The sequence below is a fragment of the Mus pahari genome, chromosome 20 (genome assembly GCF_900095145.1).
Source record: "Mus pahari chromosome 20, PAHARI_EIJ_v1.1, whole genome shotgun sequence".
Lineage (NCBI taxonomy): Eukaryota > Metazoa > Chordata > Mammalia > Rodentia > Muridae > Mus > Mus pahari.
In genome coordinates, this window is record NC_034609.1 from 27739021 (window position 1) to 27752248 (window position 13228).

At 49.3% G+C, this 13228-nt stretch overlaps 1 protein-coding gene across 2 annotated transcripts in view; it reads left to right on the forward strand.

Moving 5' to 3' along the window:
* Bean1 (brain expressed associated with NEDD4 1) overlaps nucleotides 1-13228 on the forward strand; it is a 47249-nt gene that overhangs the window by 9834 nt on the left and 24187 nt on the right. The window contains exons 2-3 of one of the 2 annotated variants that reach the window (XM_021220747.2): nucleotides 1822-1926; nucleotides 2188-2278. The exons of the other annotated variant lie outside the window; for it this stretch is intronic. Of the exons in view, the coding sequence (XP_021076406.1) occupies nucleotides 1903-1926; nucleotides 2188-2278 (115 nt within the window). The 5' untranslated portion in view covers nucleotides 1822-1902. The remainder of the gene's footprint in view (nucleotides 1-1821; nucleotides 1927-2187; nucleotides 2279-13228) is intronic. 2 annotated transcript variants of the gene reach the window in all.

The following is a 13228-nucleotide window of genomic DNA, read 5'->3' on the forward strand; positions in this document are numbered from 1 at the left end:
GAGAGAGAGAGAGAGAGAGAGAGAGAGAGAGAGAGAGAGAGAGAGAGAGAGATCTGGAGCAATAGGATAAGATATCTGCTCACTGGCATGCCCCCTTAACATCCACACGTATGTACTTGTACATACACACAGTATCCCCTGCACGTCTACCAATGTGAAATGCAGACATCAGTTCTCACATGTAATTTTTGAAAGCAAGGTTCACAGGCCTCAAAATTTCTTCTTGAATCTCCTGGTGTGGAACTGGTCCTCTTAGCAGCCTGAGAAATCTCCTCCTTTCTTCCTTCTCCCGAGCCCTCCTCCCTGGGTCAAAACTCTCCCTTGGTTTCTATGGAGACCAAGAATGGATGTCAGGCCAGCCTAGGGTTCACACAGGCAACACTGAACAATGTTGGGAGGTGAGTGACAAGTCCCTACTCACAGAGGTGTCCCCCACTAAGAACAAAAGGAGCACCATGAGGCCTGTCACACACCATGAGGCCTGTCACACACCATGAGGCCTGTTCACACAGCCCTGCTGCTCCTAAAGCCCATTCCAAGCCTATCCCTGCTTCCCTGGGAAGGATGTGAGGTTCAGGGAGGTGAAGTGCTTTGTCCAGAGTCAACGCCAGGAAGTGGCTGCGTTGACTTTAGTATTAAGGGATCTAGGAGAAAAGCAAGGGAACCCAAAGATAGCTCCCTTGTTCACCTTCTAAACAGAAAAGCCAATGTTTCCATGCAGTGTGCTCAGCCAATGGGCGCCATCCAGACTTCATGCATGTTCGGAGCAGAAAGCCCGTATGAGAAGGATTCCTGGGGTCTGACTCTCACAGGTAAATTCTGCTGCATGATGCAATCAGAGAGGCTGGTGGCCACCAAGAAGGGACAGGTTGCTTCCCACTGGCGTCCTTGCAAGAGGCCCTGGACTCAGCATCTGTGGTCCCACTCGCCCCCCGCCCCCACAAGTGCCGTTAAGGGGACTGGAGAGATGGCTCAGCAGTTAATAGCACTGGCTGCTCTTCCAGAGGACCCAGGTTCAGTTCCCAACATCTATATGGTGGCTTACAACTCTCTGAAACTCTAGTTTCAAAGAACTAAATGTCTTCTTCTGGTCCCTAACGGCACCAGACACACAAGTGGACACAGGCATATAGGCAGGCAAAATGCACATAGAAATATAACGACAATAGCAACAACAAAATTCTTAAAGTGCATTTTAGTTTCTGAAGTGAAGTGTGCCTAAGAAGTAAGAGCCCGTGCTGTGTCCTTTGGGGACACACAAAGAGAGACTGATTAGGTTCAGTTATTTAGTGTAGCATGAGAAGATATTACTTTGAAAATGTTTCCCCTTGTAAAAAAGGAGCGTTAAAGTGGCCCAGCACAGCCTAGCAGCATGGAAAAATCAGGTGTCACACCAAGTTCATGTGGGGATAAATATGGGTAGGGAAGAGGCATCACCCTTCCACTTGCCTATATTATATTCTTTTTTTTTTTTTCTCAAGACAGGGTTTCTCTGTATAGCCCTGGCTGTCCTTGGAACTCACTTTGTAGACCAGGCTGGCCTCGAACTCAGAAATCCGTCTGCCTCTGCCTCCCGATGCAGACCTTCTAAAGGGATGTGCTGGCTGGCCTGGGGCATGAGAGGGAAGCAGATCTGAGCTCTCACCCCAGCCTGTTAGTTGGCAGCTGTGTGGTCTTGGCCAAGCTACATGACTTCTCCGAGCCTCAAAAGAGCACTCTTGGTTCTTAGAGCAGTAATCATAACACAGTTTGAACCGGGAGTCAGGGAACACCCTCCCAAAGCCAGCCACGAAGCCATGAACAAGCTTCTCCCTTCTCCAGGTCTGTCGTCCTCTATGAAATGAGGACTCTGGACCTGTCTTTAAGAATTGGTCCACACCTTACAGCCCCAAGGCACTGGGGATGCCCATGGAAGACATGGGAACAGTAAGTGGTCCTCGATAGAACTCCATGGCTTTGCACTCCCACTCCAGGTCCACCCAAGACGGAGATCTGCCCCACCCCCATCGCTGTGACCTCAACACCCCTGTGATATTCCTGTATCCACACTCCACACTCTGTAGCCCAGGGATCCCAGACTAAGAACGTGTTCTTAAGACCCATCCCCCAACGCGATGTAAGCGCTCAGCCCCTGGACGTGGTGGATGCTGTAGGCATTCCATCACCTGCCTGTTTGTGTCTCCACAGGTGAGTAGAGAAGTCAGAGCTGTGCTCGTGGGCAGGCTGGCTCCGCTGTTCTGCTCCAAGGATTACATGTCCTTCAAACGCCCTTGCCCCTGTAAGTCTCTTTCTTCTCCATCACTGCTGGGGTCCAGCTACTGCAGAGTTAGAGGGGCAGAGCTGTAAGGATGGCACCGGAATGTTTGTCTAAGGCACTGAGTCTGACCAGGGCTAATGTGGAGGGTCTGAATCTGGGGGTGGGGACAGAGGGACACACACACAGGCCATCCCAACATCTGTAGTGGGCTGCCTGGAACCTGAAAGTCTCACACTTTGTCCTGTTCCCAAAATGTGGATCATGGTTCCTCTGAAGCATACTGATCATGCGCTCTCTGCCCGCCCACAACCCCATGGCCAACCCAGTGTGCAGAGCGTCAGGAGGATGGGTTACAAACGGGTTAGACCCTGCCAGCCTTTCCAGGCCCTTTAGTGGGATGGTGTCCTGTGATGGATGGCTTCTGTGAGAAACAGAAGCCTTCAGTTCTTCCAAAGCTTAAATGCCCACAAATGATGCTTAATGGATTCGGGTCCTACCCACTATGCTCCTGGGAGGCTGACTCCCTAAGGAAATTCATCCCATGTCTCTCACCAGAAAGCCCCCACCGACTGAAGAAAATGCATGATGGTTGAGAAATCAGGCTGTGTGTTGAGGTGACATCAGAGGACACCACCTGCTGCCCCGGTATCCACACACACACACTGCCTCTCACCTCACCCTCACTAAGGTTTGCTTGAGTTTCTACCTCTAGTCTGTGCTGTCCTGGGCTAAGCACATCTTTCTCACATAGTCACAGCCCCAGAGGCTAACTCCTAAAATACTGAGGGATTGCCAGTGAAGGGGGCAGGGGCTGCATGTCCCATGCGGATGAGATTTAGTCAGAATCTGGGCAGGATCCTTGCCACTTATATGGCAGGGAAGAGGCCAGCTGTAGGCTCATCTGCCAAGAGTAGAACCAGATGTGGTAACGCTCTGGCCACCCGGAAGAGGGGAGTGGGGAGTGGAGAAGAAGAGCCCAGCTGTATGTGACACTGTTGGTGGCTTCCACCTTCTTGACTCCTGACCCTCCTAGGTTCTTCCAGCCACTCTGATCACAGATGCTGTCCATCATGGCTCTTTTGGTGTGGAGGAGTGGAACCACACCTGTCCCTGTGGCTCAGCCCCAGGGTTCAGCACAGCCCCCTCCTTATTCTGCACAGCCAGACTTCATCCTTGCTCTGTTGCCCTGCTTCTGGCTGCAGCCTTGGGCTGGTGCTCCCCAGCCTGTCTGTCCCAGCTTCTTCCTGGGTCCCTCTGCTTTCTACTGCCCCCACCCCACCTCATACCCAACCTGCCCCAAATTGAATGATCTATCTTCCCTCTAGACCATCTGTCTCTGTCTGTCTCCGTCTCTATCTCTATCTAGTTCATGATGCAAACTGTATATATATTGATTTGGGTACCACCATTGAATCTAGCCCTTAGACCAGAAATATGAGTGACCCTAAGTTTCCCTGTTGTGCATACACCCATCAGTGCTGACTGCCCAAGTGAATCCTGGGGGTCCTGAGTGAGGCCAACAGTTTGCTATCTTGGAGCCCCTTTGCCCTGCCCCTTCAGATACAATCTAGAAGTCTAGAAGTTGCTCACTTACCTTTATGCTTGCTTGCCTGTCCACACCCCAGCAGAAGGTGAGCTTCCGGGAAGCAGGTCCCCTCTGGCCTTGCTGTCTGGCTGTCCACGGCACCAAGCTCATTGTTGGCCGAGCAAATGAACAAGTAAACGAAGCCAATACCCTCTGAGCTCTGCCACCATGCAGATTGAAGTCCCTCATTCAGGTCCTGGAGGTATAGTGTGCAGGGGGGCAGAAAGTGTGCAGGGGTGCAGAAAAGCTGCTTCAAAACCCTGAAAAGCCTCCAACAGAGCTCTTAGGAGCCAGACACGGGGAGCATTCCTGTAACCCTGGAAGGAAGATCTCTAACTCCGGGCCAGCCTGGGCTACAGAAGGGAACTCTGTCTTAAATTTTTAAAACGTTAAAAATAATGAAAAGAAATATTTAGGATGCCCAGGAATGGCCATCTGAGGGCACACACCCCTCCTTTTTCACACACACACACACACACACACACACACACACACACACACACACACACAAAATCTAGAACTGCTCTGCGCAGTGAGAAACATAACATTATATATATATATGTTAGCTCTCCTGATGACCTTGCCAGGTTGTGAAAAGATGCCGCAGCCATGAAACCTGGAAAACTCAGAGTAGGAGACAGTTTGTTCTTGTTCACACCCCTGCTCCCCTGGCCCCTGTGGTTTAGACGTGCAGCCCACGGGAAGGAAGCCCCTGTGGTTTAGACATGCAGCCCACGGGAAGGAAGACCAAGCCCAGCAGTTTCCCAAAGAAAGACCTCCATCCAGGAGTCAGAGCTTGGGAAGTCTGCAGAGAGTGGAGGGGTCACATCTACCTTGGAGCAGAGAGCAAGGTGGCTGGTTAAATGGTGCTAAACCACTGCTGAAAACTGATTGGCCAGCGCCTGCAGACCCTGGGGATGTAGTGTACATCTCCGGCTCCTGGGAGTTAGGCAGACATCAGCCACAACGGGCTGGGCTGTAGGTCAGTTAACATCCAATCCCATTTCACCTTCAGATACCTCAGCTTGTCTCTGCCCCTCGAGGGCACCTCCATCAGCTCTCCGCAGCAGCCCCCTTGGGAAGATGAGAAGACTGGTGGAAAAATGCAGCAAGAACAAGTAAGAGGAGACCAGGGAAACCCTGTCAGGGAAGACTGGGCGTGTGCAGGTCATGTGGCTGCAAAAGGAAAGGGGCTTCCTCTGCCTGAAGTGCTGTCTGTGAGCCTTTTCCAGCAGGCAGAGTTCTTGCCTGAGGCCCTGAGTGTGAAGAAGGTCTGTTGTTCCTCAGGAAGTCTGGGGATGGGGGAATCGGTTCCATCTGGGCTCTGCCGGGCAGAACAGCCTAGGACTCCCTGGGGACCCAGGCTCTAAGCACAGATGCTCCACATCCTCTTCACTGTCATCTAGCAGATGGCAGCACCATGTAGCTCCCTCTGTGGTGGGGGCTAGCTGCTCCCCTATGGCCTCTGGGGACAGATCTGAAGTTGTTGTTTGAGGGTGGGGTGGGGTGGAAGAGACTGGAGACTAAGCGTGGAGCAAAGCAAATGAGGGAGGGGGAGACATACCCCACCATCTATGGAGAAGTCAAGTGTCAAGTGTCATCACTGTCAAGTTCATGGTGGCTGCCAGAGGCCTGGCAGGAAGCATAGCCTGGCAGGACCCCCCCCCCAATATGCTTATGACATCCCCCACCCCTTCAAAGTAAGGGTACGGTTGGGTTGTGGCATGGGGACACCCTAGCACTGATATTTGCCATCTGTGGGAGTACGACTCACCTTCCCAAGCCCTCAGTTTGCTCATCCATAAAACGGGTGGAATCTTACAGTTCGCTGCTCAGATTTGAGGGGCCACGGGGGGAGCTGAGCTTGGTTATCAGGCTCTGAAAAGATGCTCAAGAGCTGCCCCACAGTCTATCTCTGTATTAGCCATGTCTTTAACGGCAGGGATGGGAAAACAGAGGTGAGGCTCCAGGGGTAGATGGGATTTGGACCGTGTGTTAGCTTTTTGTTGCTGTGACAGAATACCAGGGCAATTAACCTTAAGGAGGACATGGCTATTTGGCTCATGATTCGGAGGTTTCAGCCCGCGGTCAGTTGGACATGTGATTTGGGGTGAGTGATGAACATTGTAGCAATGATAGAGGAAATCTGTTTACCTCCTGAAGGCAAGGGAGCCCCTGGATTCCCAACACCCTCTTCAAAAGTCTATCCCTGGTGATCTGACTTTGTGGCAAGGCCCCACCTCTTAAGGGCTCTACCATTTGCCATAAATGCATGGACCTTTGGGAGACATTCACAGTACAGTGTGTCTTTGCTCTTCTTGTTGTCATAGTTACCTCTTTTGCTATCAACAGAAGGAAGGACTTGAGGGCAAACAGGGAAAATAATGGAGCACACTCAACCTTCCACCATTTCTGTGTCCGTAGCAGACATCACTAATCAATTATGGTACTCTTTCTCAATGAGCCTAGAGATAAACTCAGAGTCACTCTAAATGCGTGCTGGAAATATCCATAGATCACTAGTTTTTTTTTCCATCCCTCAGTGAAGCAAGTCACTAGAGGGGAAGGGACTTTAGCTGTTCACTCCTGGGCCTCAGTTTCTTCACTATAAAATGGGAGTTGACAAAGGCTTGCATGCTAGAGGGATGCTGTGAGGTATAGTGTGGGGAAACCCTTCCAAGGCCTTCGGATCCGTGTTTCTGGAGGCCTCCTTACTTCCTTGAAGAAGTTCTGCGAAGAAAGGTTAGTGTACCCATTCCACAGATGAGGAAACTGAGGCTCGAAGTAGTAAAGGAATTAACCAGGGTAGTCCGGCTAGAAGATGAGGGGGTCAGACTAGAATGAGAGTTGATCAGGTCTCAGTTTTAACTAAACCACAGCTGGATCAACATACAAGTGCAGCCAGATGTGGTGGCACGGGCCTGTCATTCTAGCTCTGGGAAAGTGAAGACAGAAAACTCCTGGAGTTTGCTGGCCAGCCAATCAGTGAGCTTCAAGAAGGGAGACACCTTGCCTCAAAAAATAGGAAGGGATAGTGGAGGCACTCTGGCATCCACACACGTGTGCACACACACTCACATGAGCATAGACAGGGTGTGTGTTTATTGATAATGTGTTGGGGTGGTATGTTGCAAATACAGCAACATACCCACACACTTACAATTACAAATACAGCAAAACACCCACACACATACAATTGTCAAAAATATAAACACTGTTTGGTGCGATGGCGGATGGGTTATCGGAGGGAAGACTGAATCACACCCGTGGCTTGTACAAAAGAACACTGAGTGGGAACATTCAGCAACGGGAGCTGGTAGGGCTTGTTCCAGCACAGGAGGAACAGTGGCCTTGAAGAATACATGGAAGGTACCAGAGTTGGCACATCAGTCATATGATGCGTGGCCCGGGAAGCCATGGTCAGCTTTTGCTTCCTGGGACTCTTTGGAAGATTATAAGCTAAAAAAAGTTTCGATCACCCTGGTATGGCAAAAGAGACTGGAGGTGGGGGGGGAACTAAAGGAGAGGTGGAGGTGGTCAGGAGACTAGGAAGTAGTCAGGGTGTAGTGAGAGGGCCTAGGGCAGAGGTTGAGGCCGGAAACAGACTAGAAAGTGAAGTGGTTCGGATTTGGTGTGGATGAGAAGGAAGGATGAGAAGCTTGGAGCTGAGCACACAGAAGGACCGGACTGTCACTGACTGAGCTGGGGAAAGTCCTGGGTTAGCTGGCAACCTGACTGGGCTGGACTTGAAGGCACACTGCATCTGAGATGCTCTGTAGACACCAGGGTGGAGAGGCAGGCAGACAGCCAGACATATGAGCCTGGTGGGTTCAAGGGTGAGTCTGGAGTTGGAGGTGTAAATTGTGGAGCTGTCAGGGTCCGGGTGCTGAGAAGTGGGATGAAGCCACCAGCAGGACAGGACACGTGTGGGACAACGGTGGGGGAAGAGGAGGAACTCGAGTGTGAGCATTGTGTGGGTGGAGGCAAATGATCTCCACACTTCGTGGTCTTGCCAAGAGAATAGTGATCCCTGGAGTTGTCACCCAAAGCCAGGTTCATGGAGGATAGCCTACTCTGCAGCTAGAGGATTTGTAAGCACACCACTGTTCCTCTGCCAAGGGCTCCCATGAGTTAGCCACCCCTGCACTTGGCTCTCCCTGCACCTGGAACGCTTCCCAGGGCTTGGGAGAGGCAGGTTGTCCTCTATGATGCCACCACAGAATGAACAGCCTGCCTGCTTCAGAAACAAGGGAACAGAACCTGAAGGGGAAACCCAGGGACCCTGCATCCCCTGTGAGTCCCTAAGCCATCTGCTTCTAGAGGCTGCTCTTTGAACCCACCCCTCTTCCTTAAAACTTGAGGGCACCTCCCTCTGCAGTTTAGGAGAAAATCATCCTTCTGCCCATTGCCCTCCACACTCCTCACCACCCCACCACCTGTTGCCCCTCAGCCCCCAACCAGCCTTCTGCCCTTGCATCCCTGGATGGAATGTGTCTTCAGCAGGAAAGGGTCAAAGGATAGGTTGTAGGTGTAGGTGTACCCTAATGCAGGGGCAGCACTTAAGTCTGAAGGAGCCAGGCTCAGCCAACACTGGAGCAAATGTAGTTAACTCCTCTGAACCTCGGCTTAGCCCCTTGTGAAATGGGATAATTGGGCCGAGTTTCCAATGTGACCTGAGGGTTTGGTGAACACAGAGTATGCTCAATAAGGTTGATTCCTTCCTGACTTTTAATCCCACAGCGATAGCCATGAAGCTACACTCAGACTTCCCTGCAGAGTCCTCCTAAGACTGCTCCTCTCCCCAAGGAATAATCTTCTCTCCCTTCCCATCAGCCCAGCTTGGCACAGTGACTGTCCAGCATCTTTGACAGCTGTCATCGGGATTCCCCCTCTCCATAAACCAGCTCACCCAGCCTTGTAATGCAGGCTAGATATAAGCCATCTGCAGGAGCTGTCCCCACTCCCTCTTACCACAGGCTTGGTAGCCAAGTGCAGAGAAGGAGCTGGATGAGGTCACAGAGTGTATGAGTTGGTGTTGCATCAGTCCCCTGTCTCAGAATTAAGTGTGGCTGTCACACACGCGTGAGAAAGTACCCCAGGAGAGAGGCTTGAATAGGAAGACCAGACTCCTTCGAAAGGGAAACTGGCAGAGCTGCTTCAGGGGACAAAGATCACGGCACGGTCCCCACTCCAACCACACATGTCCCTACACACATGCCCGTACACACACACACACACATGCACATGCACACGCACACGCACACTCATTTAAGAGGCTGGGGACAGTCAGAGGAACCTAACTTTAGCTCCTGGATGGAGCAGCCCTACCCTACTTCAAGCTTCAGATACCCGAATCTCTCCCTCTGGAGGGAGTGCCGAACCTCCCTACCCTTCTTGGTCTCTAGGGATTTTCTTTCTTTCCTTCTTTTCCTCTCTCTCTCTCTCTCTCTCTCTCTCTCTCTCTCTCTCTCTCTCTCNTCTCTCTCTCTCTCTCTCTCTCTCTCTCTCTCTCTCTCTCTCTCTCTCTTAGCAGAAATGTCACCCTCAGGAGCCAATAGTTAAAAATATTTACGAGTTTCGTGAGCAAACGGGTTAACTACTGGTAGCTCTAAAATCGCCATGGTGGAGGCGTTACATCATGGAGATTGACAAACTACGAATCTGAAACCCTTCCCCCCCCCCACTTCCTTCCTTCCTTCTGCCTTCTTTTATTTTTCCCATCACACTTTCTTCTTTCCTTCCTCCCCCCCCTCCCTCTCGGCTTTCTTCCATCCTTTTCCCTTCTTTTCTGTACACAGAAAGGTGCACCATCACCAGGGCACAGCTCAAGGAATTCTCACAAGCTGAGCATTGCCCCTGCGGGGAAACACCACCTCACCTGCACCCAGATCTCCTTCGTATGCTTCCCCACTCGCTATCCTGTGCCAATGGCATCCACAAATAGTGTTGCCTGTGTGTCGCACTTTATTGGGATCATGCAGTGTGTTGTTTTGCTCAACAGTGCGTTGCACACTTTCCCTACCTCATTGGGTATAATTGTCGATGAAGTAGTCTCTCTACTATGTACTCCTTTGTGTCAATACATCATTCTACTCTAACGGGCATCTGGGTGTTCTCATTGTGAGATGATGCACGCATAGCTGGGCTGTGGCTATTCTAGTACAGTGATATCCGAGAGAACGTTCTTCGGTAATGAAAATGCTTTCTAGCTTCGTTGTTCAGTGTAGACAGCCCAAGCCACATGTGGCTACTGAGCACTCAAATGGTTAGTGTAAATAAAGAGATGGGTTTCTTTTCATTTAATTGCATCACAGTGAACATATAAGGAGGAGGAGCTTGGGTAGAAGGATATACATACGTTAAGCTTTCAAGGGTAAAAGCTAAACGCTTTCATGGTGGCTGTTCCAGCCTGGCCTCTTATGAGCGAATGTGAGATTTCCGACCACTGTACGCTCTGACATCAGTGGGCGTAGTCTAAGTTTCTCATCTTAGCCATTTACGTAGGAAACAGAGACAGTGTGTGGTGGTTTTAGTTTGAATCTCTATGGTAACTTGATATAGTACTTCAAACTCTCCTGTTAAGGGACCTCTCAAGTCTTTTGCCCATTTATGGTGTGCTTTTTTATTATTGATTTCTGGGCACTCTTTATATATTGTGAATGACTTCCCATTTGGTTATATTATTGAAAAAAAAAATCTTCCTGATTAGGGATTGCCTGTTTTTCATTGTGGTACCTTTGGATTAATAGAATATGCCTACTTTTTTAGTCCATAAAAATATGGGTTAATTTTCATATATGCAATTATTTAGCTTATTCATCTTTAACTGAATATGAGGTTATGAAATACATTCTTGGACTCCTTGGGAGTAGAGAGTTTGTCATTGCCATTCCAAGAATAAAATTTTACAAATTTGAAAACTATGTTGAGTACTTTCAGTCACCTGGCACTCTTGTGGAGGAGGTTTTCCTCTACTGCGACTGACATTTCAGATTGCAGTAAATACATGTGTAATGACATTTAAAGAACACTCACGAAATAATGTAAGCTTTTTCCAGAAATCTCCCTTTCTTTTCAAGGTAAAGAGTGATCTGTAGTACTTTAAAATATGTACACCGGTCCTGACATTTTAAGGACATTAGAGGACACGTGGCCATTACACATGCATAGTATGTCATCAGCCCACTGTCAACCTTGGGGACGGTGGCACTGTGAGGGAGTAGGGTGATCAATTATACCGGCAGTAGTGATGTGCTGGCCTGTCTGCCAAGCATAAAATCCAATTATCTACAACAACATGGCTATCAGCAACCCAGACAGTGTGTAATTTACAACTGAATTCGTATCTTCAGAAACCTGGCCCGTGATCTCTAAGTTCTTTTAAAATATAAATTATAAAAATAAAAATAAAATAAAATAAAATATAAATTATACCGAGTGTGAAGTAAAAACAGCAGACCTTAGTAGAAGGGTAAGGCTGAAGCTCTCAGCCTGGTGTAGTAAATGTTTAGCTGTCACGCCCATGTCAGGTTCTGCTCCGTCTTAACTCCTGAACTGGGGATTTGAGAAATGAAAGGCTCGGCTGTCCACAGTTGCCTTCACACAAATGCCATGCAAGTTGATGAAGCACATTCACAAGGAAGGGACACACAGCCCCTTCCCTCAGTTTGACACTGGTTTTGATGTAAATGATAATGCCAAGACATATAGAAGCCAAATGAAGGTCTGTCTGTCAGTTTAAGTTGGTAACCAAGAACATTCCCTTCAGCTGTAGACGTGGGGCCCAAAGGTGACTCAGCTCAACCCTGAGTCAGGTAGTGGGAGGTTCCAGAGGCACGGCTGAGGCAAGCCATCATTCAAAGACACTCTGGGTAAACAGCACGCACTTCCTGTCAGCTGTGGCTGAGGACTGCATATTTCTATCTGAAAAGGATCCCCGTGGGGCTTCTTATCATTTGAAGAAAGGCAGGCTGTCTTGGGTTCTCTGGATGAACACGAGGCCTGGGTTTTTTAAATTGGCTTTCCTGCATCGTCACAGATGGGGCCGGCTGTTAGTGATGTTTGACACTGAGCGGCCGTAATGGATGGCATGACTAATCGCTTGTATATCCAGCGAAGAATAAGCCCGTTAGGGTGAAAAGCTAATCATGGGAAAAGGATGGTTCTGTGAAGATGAGAGAAAGGATTGCTTCATGTCTCAGTAGACAGACAGCTGAGAGAGGTGTTCAACAACAGCAGCAGCAGCAAAGCCAGACAAAAATAAACTCGAACACTTAACACTTGAAGAGTGAGATTCCATAAATACCTTCATGACTTTAGAACCTTTAAGTAGGACACAAAAGGTTCTAATAATTTAAAATGTCTGTACTGAAGTAAAGAACACTGGTGGGAGTTTGGGCCATCCTGGGGGGCACATGCTTAATGATGAGATACATCCCACAAGTCATTTTTTAGCATCCCTGCCGGCTTCAGATGCGACCTTGATCCTGGTCACATCTCAGTCCCTGGGCAATCCTTGAACCCTCTCAGTATCCTACTCATCCCACCGTGTGGCCCAAACTCCCACCTCGTTGGTTTTTCTGCTGCCTGCTGCTGCTGCTGCTGTTTCGAGACTGGAGTTCTCTGTGTAGCTCTGGCTATCCTGAAACTCACTATGTAGACCAGGCTGGCCTTGAATTCAAGAGATCCCCTGCCTCCAGGATGCCGGGATTTAAGTAAGTTGTGTGCCACCATGTCTGATAGCCTTCACATTTAGACCTGCTCCTAGGAAATGTCTTCAGGGTTCTAAGGCTTAATTCCATATACTGAACACTTGTTATGAGCCAGCCATCCTGTTAGCCAGTGTGCTTTGGTTAGAGTACGTCAGAGGACACTGTTCCAGTTTTAAAAATGAGTCAAGGGACTCAAAGCGTCCGATAGGCACTAGTAACAGGAAACAGAGGCAGCCTTTGACCCATGACCTTTGATATTGCTCTGTAACTTGGGCTGGCCTAGTTCTATAAATGTCACTTTTATTTCCTCACATGGGGGGATGAGGTGAGAGCCTTACCCAAGCTGTGTGAATATACAGTGTAGCTTGGGCTGAGTCCAGAGCATTGCTTTCTCTGTTCTAACTAGCCCTAATCCTAGTCCTGGAAGCGTCTAGCCTCCATCCAATCTTAAGCTTTCAAGCTGACTGATTCAATCCGGTTTTTCTCAGCTTCTGACTGAATCGCTCTGCTTAGCCTCATACTAACTTTGGCAATCTGTTCTAATCTTCTGGATCCTTCTCATTCTCTGGCTCACTCTACCTTCGCTTGTGTCTAATTTGTTCTCTCTGTAACCTGTCTCGGTAAAACTGTCCCTGTAAAACTGCCACCACCACCGCCACCACCACCGCCACCACC